Here is a 14,671-nt window from a genome sequence, read left to right as displayed (position 1 = left end):
GATCTTCTGTTGTCCACTTAATTATTCCTTCGTACTGTCGCTTGCTGCTGTGTATGAATGATTTAGATCACATAAGTTCTGAAATTTTACTATAATATGTATAGAAAGGATTTTTTTCTTACTTATTTTACTAGGTACATATATTTACTAAGTTACTTCCTACATCTACAGATTGATAGCTTTTATGAAATTTTGAAAAATTACTAACAATTAACGCTTCATCTAGTGCCTCTCCTACTTCCCTCTATTTTCTGTTTTTTGGGGGCTCGGATTAACACATAACTGATTTATTATATTCTATGTGCCCTTAATTATTCTTTCATATTTTTCATTTCCTTATTTTTCTATGCCATATCCTATGTGAATTCTTAAATGGTAGTTCACAATTTGCTATTTTTTTATATCTTGTCTATTATTAAATTCAGTCCAGCCTAGATCATCTGACCCATTCATAGTAATATTCTTTGGCCCAAATCCCATAGTTCTACTGACATGCTTTTTGGGAGATACTCTTTTGTAGACTCTTTATTAGGCACATATCAATATAATCTATATAAATGTCACAAAAATGCCCAAGAAAACATATCAGCATAAGGAAGAAACACTATGACTACTTGATTATTTATCAGATACAAAATATAAAATAATATGGAGTTTCTAAATTTTTGAGTGGACTTTAAAATGAGCAAATTGTCGTAAGATCATCTATAATACCCAATAGCAACTTCCTATAACCCTGTATATCAAGCCATATCACATTTGGAGAAAAAAACAATTAACCTAAATAAAGAATTTAACATTTATCTATGTTAAATTTAATTGTATTGGTGTCAGTCTGTCAAAAAAATTTTTAATTCTGTCATCTCTGACACATCTAATCTCTTGTTGTTTGTACCAAGTGTGAAATTGATAAGCATATAATTCAGGAAATGGCTTCCCAGCCAAGGTTTTCTTGTAGGATAAGAGGAAGCTGCTAATTTAGATAGAAACTGATCTAATTGGCATTTGTTACTTTGATCCAGTGCACATTTCACCACTTTTTATAAGGATGCAGTGGAAGTCTATAGCAAGTATGTGGCCACAAAGCTCTCTGTCTCCATCACCTTCTTGGTTAGTCACCAACCTAAAAAAAAAAATCTCGTTGCCACCCAGTGCCCACCATAGTCCTTGTCTTAACTTCTTGCTTCAAATATAGAATACTCCGAGTCCTCTTCTTGTGACTTTCAGCTCATTGACAATGTAACTCTTCTCTGCAGTATTCTGCTCTGGTGTTCAGCTTCCTCTTCTTCTTCTTTTTTTTTTTTTTTTTAAGATTTATTCTTCATGCACACAAGAACTGCATTACAGACGAGAGGTGTGGGGGGGAGGTGAGAAGATTCTACAGAGACAGATTGGGGAACAAAACAGGCAGACTGACTGAAACATACCACTGAGGGGAGCAGTGGGCGAGCCAGGAGAGGTCTGCTGTGCCATATGGGCCACCTCCCTGGCTGGGGATCAAACCCGTGCTGCAGTGACCACGAACAGTTTTGCAAGTTGTGTCCTAACCCCCTGTGCCACCAGGGAGGCCCCTGAGCTTCCTCTTCTTATGTCACAACTATGTCTTCCACCTCTTGGATCCACATGCCTGCCTCTTTTTCTACCCTGGATTTCAAGAAAATGTATCTCTCTTGGCATTTTAAACTAGACAGACTGACACACAGTATTACTTTGAGGTAGCAACATGGCATATGTTTGGTCCTTCTACTTAAAGCTTCCATGAGACTAGTACTGTCTCTTCTGCATCCAATAAGAGACACAGACAGATCTAGCCAGACCCATTCCCATCATTAGAAAAGACCATTGCAGTTCTCTGGAAGAGATTTACTCCCACTAAGCAGCAAATCAAGACATTAGTCCTGAAATGAAGTCTTTGGATTTCTGTCAATACTGTCAGGATAGAAATATTGTCAATAGCAACAGGTTCTACTGAGGAGGGAGGATGAAAACTGAAGATAAGTAGAAAGAAATGAGTATGGAAAGGGAGGTGACCTGCAAAGAGTGGATAAGAGAGACTGGAACTAATAGAAACGTGGTAAAATTGTCCCAGACCTTGAATTCCAAGTTAACAGGTGATACCGGAATTGTCAGGCCTAGTCTCCCAGCCAGGAACGGATCCCAGGCTGCAGGGCAGCGCTGAGCCCCAGCCGCTAGACCCCCCCCCACGGGTTGGTGTCTCACGAAGCCGCAGCAGGAACTTCGCAGACCTCAGGCAAGCAAGCGAGCAAAGGTAGGTTTGTTTAGAAGAAGAAAAAAGTTTATTGAGGAGAAAAAGAGCAGAAATAAAGTGGGACTCTCAGGCCAGGGAACCAGGCCTGGGAGGGGCAAGGAAGCCCAAGTGGGGTCGTGTCTCAGGGAATATATACTTTCTTTCCCTGATTATTCTAAAGCTCTACCAGTCTCTTTGTGATTGGTCAGTTCTCACTTAATTTGCTACTGAGTGGGGGGTCTCCACATTCCTTATCTAACAGGTTTGTCTTTCCCCATTTGTTACATCTTTATCTTTCTGGCCTAGTCTTCCGGGAGAGCATCTCCATACCTTATCTTTATCACCTGAAGAAAACCAGGACCATCCTTAACAAGATTGTCTGTGGTCCTAGGATGTTTGTTTTTCCCAGTGGAATTGGTTACATTTCCTTGGTTGTCCTTATCTCTGAAGCCTCCCTAAATTCTTCAGAGGTCCCCTCCTGCACTGTCCCTAAAACTGCCTAATAACCCTAGCTTGCCCTGTCTCACAGGTGTGAACTTGGTGATTTTCGCAGTGTATCACTGAAGTTCATTAAGCATGGAAGTCATATGAATAAAATGATGCTCTGTGGGGTTCTAGGAACATTAAAAACTTTCTGCTAGGGATTATTTTTGAAAGAAAAACATCAAAATAACCTTAAGTTTCAGTGTTTTAATTTTGGGAAGATTATTCTTTGTTACCAATACCATTGTGAGTGGCTCTAATGTCAGGGAAATTAATTTTGTTTGACTTCTTTAATAATAAACTCTTATGCTTAACACTGAATCTGTCAATTCAATTTAACCATTACTATTGGTCTGTGTGTGTGATTATGAGTGTGTGTGTGTGTGTGTGTGTGTGTGTCTACAGTTTATTCTGTTTATCTGTCTACAATGTCAAGCAGATGTCAAAACTGGTGGGCTGATTCTGGTGAATAAAATGAAAAAGTGACAAAATGAATGGTAGATAATTTCCAACCTGACTCAACTTCAAAAGGACAATCATTGCAAACAGAGAGCAGGGGAGTAGCTCCATTGTAGTGGAAAAAAAGGCTCACCAGCCTACGCTGTACTCCCTTCCTGGCTGTGGGCCTGGCAACCATCTTTTGCTAAACCTCCTTTTACTGTTCAATTCAGATTTGTCCCATCATTTCTATTGTCCAGAATAGTAATAAGAAATAAGACACTATGACAGGCTCATGTCCACAATGACTCAGTCCTAGCATAGGTAGAGAAGTGCTCTGAAAGATCTCTAACAGAAAGGGGCACAGATTCCTGTAGACTCATGAGGTCAAACTGTGATTGATGGCTTCCCCATTAAAATAGCTACCTGCCCAATGAGCAATGCGTTTCCTTTCTCCTATTTATCTTTCTGGCTAATAGTGTTTTCAAGCTTATATTCCATGTTGCTTCTGATGAAGCATTTCCTGACCTCACCACAGGGCACTGACCTCTCCTCACACTGCTGTCTGTCCAGATGCTCTGTCAGTGTTGTGAAGGGTTTCGTTTCTCACACTAAACAGGGCCCTCGTTGGGATCAGTGCAGCTGGATTCACCTTCCTGTCTCTGTTACCTAGCAGGATCCTCAAACCCAGCAAGAAGTGCTTGGGAAAGAGAGGAAAGGAGAAGAAAGGATTTTAGTGGATGTGAAGGGGGAAAGATAAGCTTTTGGGGAAAAAAGAGGTGTTGGTTTTTGGTTTGTTTGTTTGTTTTTATTTTTCCTAATGAGCTAGTGGGTGAATGCAGGTACACATATTTAATGTTGCTAGTCAGAAGCAAGGTTCTATGAGGTAGGGAGGCGACTAAGTGACCAGATTACCTCAGGGAGGCCTCTGGAGCTCAACTGGCAAGTTAGAAAGGTCTCAAGTTCATCTCATTCATTGCAAAGTAATTTAACTATTTGATGGGATAGACTTGCATAATGCATTACATAACAATTGGCTTATTTTATTTTCCCCAACAGGTGCTTTTTTTTTTTTCCCCTTTTGAAGAGTAAAGCTTTCTGGAATTATTTGATCTTTGTTTGAAGCCAATTAAATATTAAAGAATCTCTCTTTCTCCTTTGCACAAGTCAACAGAATTGAAAGTTCATTTCATGGGGTTATGAGATAAAAGAACACAGAGCTATTGCTTCTGTTCTTCTCCTTTCTCCAGGCTCACACTCATGCTTACTGCTCTTCTGTTCAGCACTCATTTAACTCTTGCCTGGACTACTGGACCTTCCAGGATTGCCTAACTGATTTATTCTGCCTCCAACGCAAGAGTCTCACAGTACTAAATTCACCAGTCTTTTTCTGAATTCTGACTCACTACTAGATTTCGTCCTCACTCCATAGCCTGAATTCAGAACCCACAGATTGCTTTATCAGCTCTAGCCTAACCTCTCAAGCCCATCCATGGTGTCCTGAAGCTCCATCTGCATCAGGTGGCCTGATGGTGACTCCAGACTTTGCTAATGCTGATCCTTGCTCCATGAGAGCTCCCCACCCACATGTGAGTGGTAGCCGAAAGGTTTGAAAACCACTAAGTTGCCTTCCGAGGACAGAAAGATTACAAAACAATATGAACGTCTGAGTTTCAATCAGCAACATGAAAAGAAGGAAGGGGGCCTCCCTGGTAGTGTAAGGGGTTAAGACACAACCTACAAAGCTATCTGCAGCTACTGCAGCACGAGTTCGATCCCTGGCCAGGGAGGTGAACTACATGGCGCAGCAGACCTCTCCTGTCTGCCCACTGCTCTCCTCAGCAGTGTATTTCAGTCAGTCTGCCTGTTCTGTTCCCCACTCTGTCTCTGGTGAATCCTCTCACCCCCCACATCTCTGGCCTGTACCCCAGTTCTTGTATGCATAAATAAATAAATCTTTAAAAAAAAGAAAAGAAGGAAGATCCGCAATGACCTCAGCACTGAGCACTGAGTAAGCAGAAGACATATTTGTAGAAGGAGCTGGTGAAGGACACAGACAGGCAACAGGACCCATCCCGAGTCAGTCATCCTTCCAGCATGTACCCATGCCCAACTCCTCTGAGTACTGCATTAAAGCCACACAGATGCAGGACCCAGGAGCTTTTGGAAAAAGAGAATAAACTTTCTGGACTACTTTCAGCCACTGGATTTTGGCCTAAATGAACTAGAAGGCAGCTCTGCAAAGAGCCTGACCTTGGGAATTAAAGTGACCAAGACAATCTACTAGAATTTGTAGCTGCTTAAGTATCAGGAGAATAGAAATAACAAAAGTCAGGTGTCTCTTAAAAGCAGGTAATTTGCTTTTTAAAAAATTGCTCTTCTCCTGTTTTAAATTGTTCACTTCTTGTCTTCTGTATTTATTTTTAGTTTGTTTCTTTCTCTAAATGTTTAGCACTTAAAGACTGTTAGACTCTTTTGACTAGTGTTAGCTTTCTTTCAATCTTCCTTTCAAGCAGATTGTTTCAGCCACCTGGCTTACTCTTTATATTCTGGGTCAATTTTCCTTCCATTGTTTTCACTTTAAAACATTTGTGTTCTGTTTTCTACTTTAGTTTTATTTAAAACAATATTCTTGAAATTTTAAGCTTCGGATTTGAACATCTCAAATTTTAATTCTGGGGCCTCCCGGGTGGCTCAAAGTGTTAAGCATCAGCACTATGAAGCAATCTGCAGCTACTACAGCATGAGTTCGATCCCTAGCCAGGGAGCTACCCACACGGTGCAGGAGACCTCTCCTGTCTCACCCGCTGCTCCCCTCAGCAGTGTATTTCAGTCAACCTGCCTGTTTGGCTCTACTCTGTCTCTGGTGAATCCTCTCACTCCCCCCACCTCTGGACTGTACCTGTACCCACCCCAGTTGCATGCATAAATAAACAAATCTTAAAAAAAATAAAATTTTAATTCTTTTAATTTTCCCTAGTCACACATTTTTAACTTCTGAGTTTCTGGTTTTGTTTTTTTAACCTATTTAGTGTTTTTTATTCTGTTTATCTGATTTCTCTTGTTTCAACCTCAATTTTTCCCCACCTTTGTTTTATTGGTTTAAAAATATAGGTTCTTAGGCCTCCCCGGTGGCGCACCGGTTGAGCGCTGGGTTGTGAAGCTGCCCGCAGCCTCTGCAGCGCCGGTTCGATCCCCGGCTGCTCCCCGGCCACCGGAGGAGGGTCCCACATGGAGTGCAGACCTCTCCTGCCGCCCGCTGCTCCCCTCAGCAGTGTACCTCGGTCCTTCTGCCTGCTCTGCTCCCTGCTCTGGCTCTGGTGAATTCTCTCACCCTCCCGCGCTTCTGACTGTACCCAGTGCATGTATAAACAAAGCAAGCAAACAAACAAACAAACAAATAAATAAATAAAACATGCCTCTATAAAAAAAAATATATATAGGTTCTTACTTGAAAATTTATCTTAATTTTTTATGAAATTTTATTTTATTGTTACAATTTAGGGGCTAGATTTTTACTCCTTCATTGTACACATGTTCCATTCACCCCCCACAAAACCACCCATGCCATGACCCCAACTGTCCTTCCCTCATTCTCCCCCACTTCTGTTCCCTCTGGTACCAGTAAATATTTTTAAGTAATAATACTTAAAATAATAATACCTATTTTAGGTAATAATACTGTATTTTTCCTTATATGTTTTTTGGTTAGTTCTATTCCACAGAGAAGTAAAGCCATCAATAACTATTTTTCACTTTCTGGCCTGTTTACTTAGCATAATCACCTCAAGTTTCATCCATTTTGTCCCAAAAGACACTATTTCATATTTTTTAATAGCTGTGTGGAATTCTATTGAGTGTATATATATATATATATATATATATAGTCCACAGTTTCTCTATCCAGTCATCTGTTGATGGGCACTTAGGTTGGTTCCATGACTTGGCAATTATGGACAATGCTGCTATGAACATAGGGGTGCATACGTTATCATATTAGTTTTCATATTTGGAGGTTAAATATCTAGCAGAGGTATTGTTGGATCATATGGCATTACCATTTTTTAACATTTTTAAAATTTTATTTTATATATATATTTTACATCATTCTTCATTTTTGTACAATGTATGCTTTCTCCTCTTGGGTATAGTCCCCGGGAGAATCCCACCACAAATTCATCCATGTCCCATCACCATAGTCTTTTGTCTCCATACCATTTTCCATAGAGGTTGCACCAACTTGCATTCCCACCAACAGTGTGGTTGAGAGACTGTTTTTTTCCACCAGCATTTGTTGTTTCCATTCTTTTTGCCATGGGCTATTCTCACAGGGGTGAGGTGATATCTCATTGTGGTTCTGATTTGCATTTCCCTTATAAGTGATGTCAGATGTTCATGTGCCTGCAGGCATTCTGAATGTCTTCTTTAGAAAAATATTCATTTAGGTCTTTTACCCATTTTTTAATTGAATTGTATACTTTATATATTTGGGAAATTATCCCCTTGTCATGTGTGATATGCAAATGTTTTCTCCCATTCAGTAAATTGCCTTTTTGTTTTTGTGATAGTTTCTTTTGAAGTATAAAAGTGGTTTAGTTTGACATAGTCCCATCTATTTGTTTTTGCTTGCTTCCTTGTCATTGGAGTTTTGTTTTTTTTTAAAGGTTTTATTTTATTTATACAAGAGCCAGGGTATAGGCCGGACGCGCAGGAGGGTGAGAGGATTCACCAGAAACAAAGTGGGGAACAGAACAGGCAGACTGTCTGCTGAGGGGAGCAGCGGGTGGGACAGGAGAGGTCTGCTCACCATGTGGATTGCTCCAAGGCCAGCGGGGATCGAACCGGCGCTGCGCAGGCTGTGGACAGCTTCATAGCGGTGCGCTCAACCGCCTGCACCACCAGGGAGACCCCCTGGTGTCATTGGAGTTTTTATCTCCAAATTCATCTTGCAGTAAGTATCCTGTGGTGCATGCCTACGTTTTAAGGATTTTTTGGTTTTTGTTCTGTCTCACATTCTTTTCCTCTTTTGATCCATCTCCTTTCTTGGCAGGGTTAAAGAAATCCTATTGCCTCAGTCTTTTCATTACCTGTACTCATTATGAGTAACAAAGAGTTACAAGACTTACAAAACTTTAAAAACAGAGTTGGGGTCAGAATGGGGGGGTTGCAATTGTATGGGGAATATAAAAATAAAATTTATTATTTAAAAAAATAAATAAAAACATTGTAATGCAAAATAAATAAATAAATAAATAAATAAATAAAAACAGAGTCAACATGAGGCCTCCCTGATGGCGCAAGGGATTAAGACACAACATATGAAGCTATTCGCAGCCACTGCAGCACGAGTTCCATCCCCGGCCAGCCAGGGAGCAAGTCACATGGCGAAGCAGACCTCTCCTGTCTCACCAGCTGCTCCCCTCAGCAGTGTATTTCGGTCAATCTGCCTGTTCTGCTCCCCGCTCTGTCTCTGGCAAATCCTCTCACCCCCTGCAACTCTGGCCTGTATCCCAGTTCTTGTATGCATAAATAAATAAATCTTCAAAAACAAACAAACAGAGTCAACAAGTCAATGGCTTCCACGTGCATTGTTGGGGCTGCTGCAGCTGCCAGACTGGATCAGAAGATGTGCTCCTTCCATATGATCCTTGGGGGTCTCCCAGGGGAGCATTCAGGACTAGGAGGAGGTGGTGAGAAGGATGCAATCCTTTGTCTACCTCTCTGGAAGAGAAGACTTTCCCTTAAGCCCAGAGATAATCTGAACAATTTAAATGGCTGTGACCAAGAATCCCACCATTTAATGGCATCTGGTTCTGTAAAGAAGTGCATCTGTCAAAGTCCTGTCAGGACACAGCAGTCACATAGTGAGCTAAACAAGAATTAGCTTAAGGAGGATTTGCTGGTGAGAAAGAGAATGCTAAAGAATAGAGGATCAGCAAGTGTCAGGCACTATTACCATCCACCGAGCTGAAAGAGAGAACCCTAGAAGCAGCCTCTCTTCTCAGGGCAAAAGACCAGATGAATCAGGCCTGGAGGGTCCTGGGATTCCCAGGGGCTCTGTTGCTTCTTATCTCAGAGAGGAAGGAATTGAACAAGACCAGAGTTAGGCAGAAAAGCAAGTTCACTGGCAGATAAGGAAAAGCACAGGAAAGCTCCCCAAGCAGAGAAGGGTCCCGAATAAGTTGCCACTGTGGGTGTAAGAAGCAGGTGTTTATATGGAAGCAGTGGCCAAGGAGTGGGGTTTCAGTTATTGGGTGTCTCTTACTGATTGGTTTAAGTCTGTGGGGTCTCCTAGGTTACTGAGGCCCACGGAGTTGCCAGTGTTACCTGGTCTGCCATCCTGACCCCAGCTTTGGTCCGTTGCTCTAGCATTGTGTTACTGTGTTGGGGTTCTGCAGTCCATTCTTAATATCCCTCTAGCACCTTCTCCCTCTTTCTCTAAATTTGTTCTAGTTGGGTTTCTGTCATTTAAAACTTAAAAAGTTCTAAGATGAGGGAGTAAGGGGGGATGTCTTTTCCTGGAATTACAGTACCCACTGTGTTGGAGGAATAAGGAGAAATTCACACTGCATTATCACCCTGGGGTCTAGGGTGAGGAGAGATGGTCCATTAAATCATGCTAATGGTGTTTGCAACAAAGCAGATTAGCCATAAAAGGATAAGTCTGTGAAAAGCCTCAACCTATCTAAAACTGAGAAAGAAAAACTCAACAGGAAAGAGAAGCAAGAGTCTACGAATTGAAATTTTGGGTAGCATTGAAGCAAAGTTAAAAGAAACTGTCAGCCGAAAATGACTCCTGATGAAAACAGAAGTGAGCAGGAGAGTCTTGGGGCACCAAGGTTAATGTTCTTTCAAGAGGGATCCCTGAGCCGAGTGGAAACTAAAAAGAAAAGCTAGGTAGGATCCTGCCTAGCAAAGAACAAAACTTTGACCTCTTCCTACGCATGATGTGCTTTACATTTATGATCTTAAAAACCCATAAGAAAAATATCCACCATTGCTCATATCCCTGAAACTTTAGCAGCTGTCAGAGTTGGCACATCAATGGTGAGAAGAGGGTTCTATCACATGAAAAGGAGTCAGATCATATGAGACCCACCGGTAGACTCTAGGCTTGGGTAGACCTTGGGCAAATCTGACAGTCCTCTGAAGTCTCTAAGGTTGCAAGCAAGCCCAGGTGAAGCAAGAATGATAATGATCGCCTTTCCACACTGGGAATAAAAAGAACTCTAACCACGGTTTCTTGGTCACACCATCTATGCCAATCCATATTCAAGGGGTGACAGAGTGAAATTAAATGGAATATCATACAGCACATTTACATGAACATTCACATTTTTGCATGGAAGGAAAAAAATATCACTACCAAGGTACACTGTCCACAAAAGACTTTTCTATTTACCCAATGGTATGAGTACAGACAGAGCAAACAGCCCAGCTATGCTGGAGAACACTTTTTCTTTTTGGCATGGTAAATCTTCGATAAGGGATGCAACAATGAAGTAATGACACTTATTCCATAAAGCCAAAATGGATACATTATTTTATATACAATTTTATTATTTAATTTTTTTAAAATTTTTTACACCATTGTTTGTTTTTAAACCATATTTGCTTCCCCCCACCCCCTCAGGTGTAGTTTCCATAGAATTTCCTTCACCGATGCTCCCATGACCATCACCTCAGTCCCCTGGGCTCCTCCCTCCCTCCCTCTCATCCCTCTCCCTCCTCCTCCCCTGCAGGATGTCTCTGATTTATAATTGTCTGTCTTTGCTTTGTTGTGCTTTGTACTGTTATTATTATTATTATTATTTTTTTAGAGGCATGTTTTATTTATTTATTTGTTTGTTTGTTTTGTTTATACATGCACTGGGTACAGTCAGAAGCGCGGGAGGGTGAGAGAATTCACCAGAGCCAGAGCGGGGAGCAGAGCAGGCAGAAGGACCGAAGTACACTGCTGAGGGAAGCAGCGGGCGGCAGGAGAGGTCTGTGTGCCATGTGGGACCCTCCTCCGATGGCCGGGGAGCAGCCGGGGATCGAACCGGCGCCGCAGAGGCCGCGGGCAGCTTCGCAACCCAAAGCTCAACCGCTGTGCCACCGGGGAGGCCCTGTACTGTTATTATTTTTTTACACTGCTGTCTTATTTGGTTCCCCTATACTCCTGCTATAAGTGAAACCATGCGATTAACCTCATTATTTTATAAACACACCTTGTGTTGTTTATAAAATATTTCTTTCACAAGTTAAAACAGTATATGCTACAGATGGATTTGATTTTGGTCATATCAATGAAAAAAGTTCTATGTTAATGCAACATTTGTTGTAAAGATTCTAGGAACGCATGAGTCAAAATTTCAAATTATGATTCCCACAGTAACTGTAATTCTGCTATACAACATACATAATGGAAGAAATGTTATCAATATATACCATAGTAGAAAATACTCAGTAAGCAGAAACAAGCTGAGTTATGCTTGTTGTGGGAACCATCATTTTCAACTAGCTGAGGATATATAAAAATTGAAACCATAAATGCATACATTATTTTAGGTATTTAATTCCAATTTTTTTGATCCAACTTAATCAGCTTTGCATCCAAACTATATTTCCCTTTCATAAACTGCAAATGAGTGTCTTATAATTTTAAAATCCACATCATTTGGTTTCTTTTTCTCATGCAAGCTGCCTTTGCAGGATGGTATCATTATACCCTGTCCCTCCCCCCAAAAGATCTGCTGAGATCCATTTATCTATATTCTTTTTCTCCCTGAAGTATACAGTAGGGGAGGAACAGAAGAAAACCAAAGAGAACAAAAATGACACTGAATAGCCTGGAAAGGTGGATACGTGCAACAGAAAGAGGGACGCTGGCACTATTAACTTCTTCCTTGGTATCTTTCTAAACAGAAATAAGAAAAATATATTTATATATTTATAATTTATATAGTTATAATTTTCAAAGTGTTTAGTGATAACATTATCTCTCAACATCGTGGGAAAGGCAAAAAGAAAACTCCTTCAGTTGTTCAGCTTTGTGACACAAATACAGTATAGCTAAAGATGTGTTTTTACATTATCATTTAAAGTCTGGGCCATTTAATTGCACTCACATCACCCACTTACCACATGTAGAGGATTTCTTTATTGAAGACAGAATATACTTAATACAAAAAAAAAAAGAGTATGGTTACAAGCTAAACAATGAACATATTTTAAGCTTTTTGCATTAAGTATATTCTGACAATTCAGTAACAGAGAAATAACTGCCCTTTGAAACTCAACCTGATAAAATTAATCCCATGTATTATATCCAGTATTGCTTTTCCCAGTTTGGTTTTAACTAAGAAGGGCACCTTCTGCAGCCTCTGAAGAGAAATCCTTTTACTTTCCAGCAGTTTTAACCATCAGGGTATGTTTCATTACATTCAGACTAAATGACTTTGGCTCAAGAACAATCATATTTCCTTTGCCACTCTACGGAGCTCCATCCCAGCACAGTGTTCATGACCTTGTCTAAATATTTGGAGGGTGACATGGTCAACCTTTTTGTCTCTTAGGGCTACTATCATTCCGGCAATCAAATTTAAGTCTGTTTTCCTTCTATGTGCAAACAGATCTTTCACCATAGAATCATATAAAAAATTACCATCTTCATTTATGTAGGGCACCAATAAAAAATTCAATTAAAATGAAGAATCAGAGCTGGCAAAAAGTCTCAACCATCATTTGTTCTAACGTGGGAAATGACAGTTAATCCTTTGCCTGTGAAAAGTATGACCATTTTGCATGTAATTAGAGGGTAATATTTTAAGTGTTAAAAGGAAAACAAATCCTAAGGAATTTAATTTTAAGAGGTTTTATTATGGAGGAAGAGTTGTCTTCTTAATGTTACCTGCAATTGTAAAACAGATCTTTGTAATGGATACAAATTAACACATAAATTCTTGGGAAAAACAGATAACATACAAAAGAAAGGTATCCTGCATAACATGAATACTCAACTTTCAGCATCTTTCCTCCTTATAGGCAAAGTTTTTTAAAAGAAAAGACAATACATGTGGGGTCAGTAGGAAAGCATAATCCAGTTATGAGGAAGATGAGATGATGACTGTTGAACTAAACAATCAGTGATGGGATATGTGCTCTCGCATCTTGTCAGAGGCAAGAAAAGGGACGTGCCACCTTATGTGACATACTCGTCAGACAAGAAGGCAGCCCTAAGTGTGAATTGTCCATGTAGTCCACCCGCTTCATGGGACTCTCTCAGGAAAAGAGTAGATCCATCCACTGGAAGAGAGAATGAAATAATGTCTCTTTCAATGTGACATTGGGGGATCAGGTCTAGGAGTCACAGAATGCTTAGAAATGGAGTTTGTTTCTCTTGAGCAGTCAGTAGGTAAAATTCCCAAAGGTCTTCGATTTTTCAGATAAGGTGATAACGAAGTATGTTCTGGAGACTTTCAGATCATAAAGAACTTAATTTTCATATTTTCTTATAATTAAAGGTGCAAAATTCTATGAATGATTGACAGTAAAATATTAACACATTAAAGCATGAACAAAAGGAAAATTTTGAAACAAATTGTCAAACTTAACAAAAAATAGATACTGTGCAGCCATTTACAGTGTACACTTGAAGAATATTCCAGAAGGAAAGGGTTGATTAACATACTGTCAAATGCAAAGCAATGTTTCAAAATGGTATATTCCATATGATTTCTATTTTGAAAGAAAAATATGTACATAGAAAAAAATGATTGGGAGAACATACACACACTACTAACAGAAGTACCTCTGCTAACGAAATTTACTGTCTTCACATTTTTTTTTCTTTTCCAAATGAAAAGAGGATAGGAGAAATTGTTATTTTCAAAGAAAAGCCGATAAATACTGATCTTTTTTTTTTTTTTACATTTTAAAGGGGCAGGTTTACTAGGAAAAGGAGAAATAAAAAGAGAGGTACCTGCATAGTCACAGATGGACAGGAGAGTTCATCAATTATTTTTCTTTAAGTTACAAAGTCAATAGTTCATTAAAATGTACAGCTTCCTTATAAATTTTGTCAATGTATTTTTACAAAATATATAATGACAATAAACTTGTATCCAAGATTACAGTCTTCTACACTGTCTTCTTCATATATCATTGGGTCTAGAAAATGAACTTCATATGCTTGATTCCATAAGTTTTGAAGAAAACCATGATAATGAGTGCCCACAGTCCCAGAATAAAACCCCCAGGGGGATGCCAGTCTTTCAGCTTTGGTTTCTGTAAAACAGCAAAGAGACGGTAAATTTAACAGTAAGTAAATATGCAAACACTGGTGGCATATAGAAATTTCACTGGTTGTGCTCTAAGGGGGATTATTTAACCAAATTAAATGTATTGGGACATATTTCATAATCAACTAAATCACTTCTTCGAGAACAATCATATTTACTTTACAGCTCTAAGTAGCTCATCTCCTATGATTTAAAATACCTAGTAGTTACTTCTGTATAC

At 39.7% G+C, this 14,671-nt stretch overlaps 1 protein-coding gene across 1 annotated transcript in view; it reads right to left on the bottom strand.

Moving 5' to 3' along the window:
- Nucleotides 1-14,320: 14,320 nt before the first annotated feature.
- Nucleotides 14,321-14,671, bottom strand: part of PIGK (phosphatidylinositol glycan anchor biosynthesis class K) — a gene marked incomplete at both ends in the record, with an annotated part of 90,681 nt that continues 90,330 nt past the window's right edge. The window contains one exon of the mRNA XM_084242924.1: nt 14,321-14,437. Coding sequence (XP_084099050.1) covers nt 14,321-14,437 — 117 coding nt within the window. The remainder of the gene's footprint in view (nt 14,438-14,671) is intronic.

The sequence above is a fragment of the Talpa europaea genome, assembly GCF_964194135.1.
Source record: "Talpa europaea genome assembly, chromosome: 9".
NCBI lineage: Eukaryota > Metazoa > Chordata > Mammalia > Eulipotyphla > Talpidae > Talpa > Talpa europaea.
Note: the sequence above shows the minus strand (reverse complement) of the source record. Positions and strands in the feature narration are given on the sequence as shown.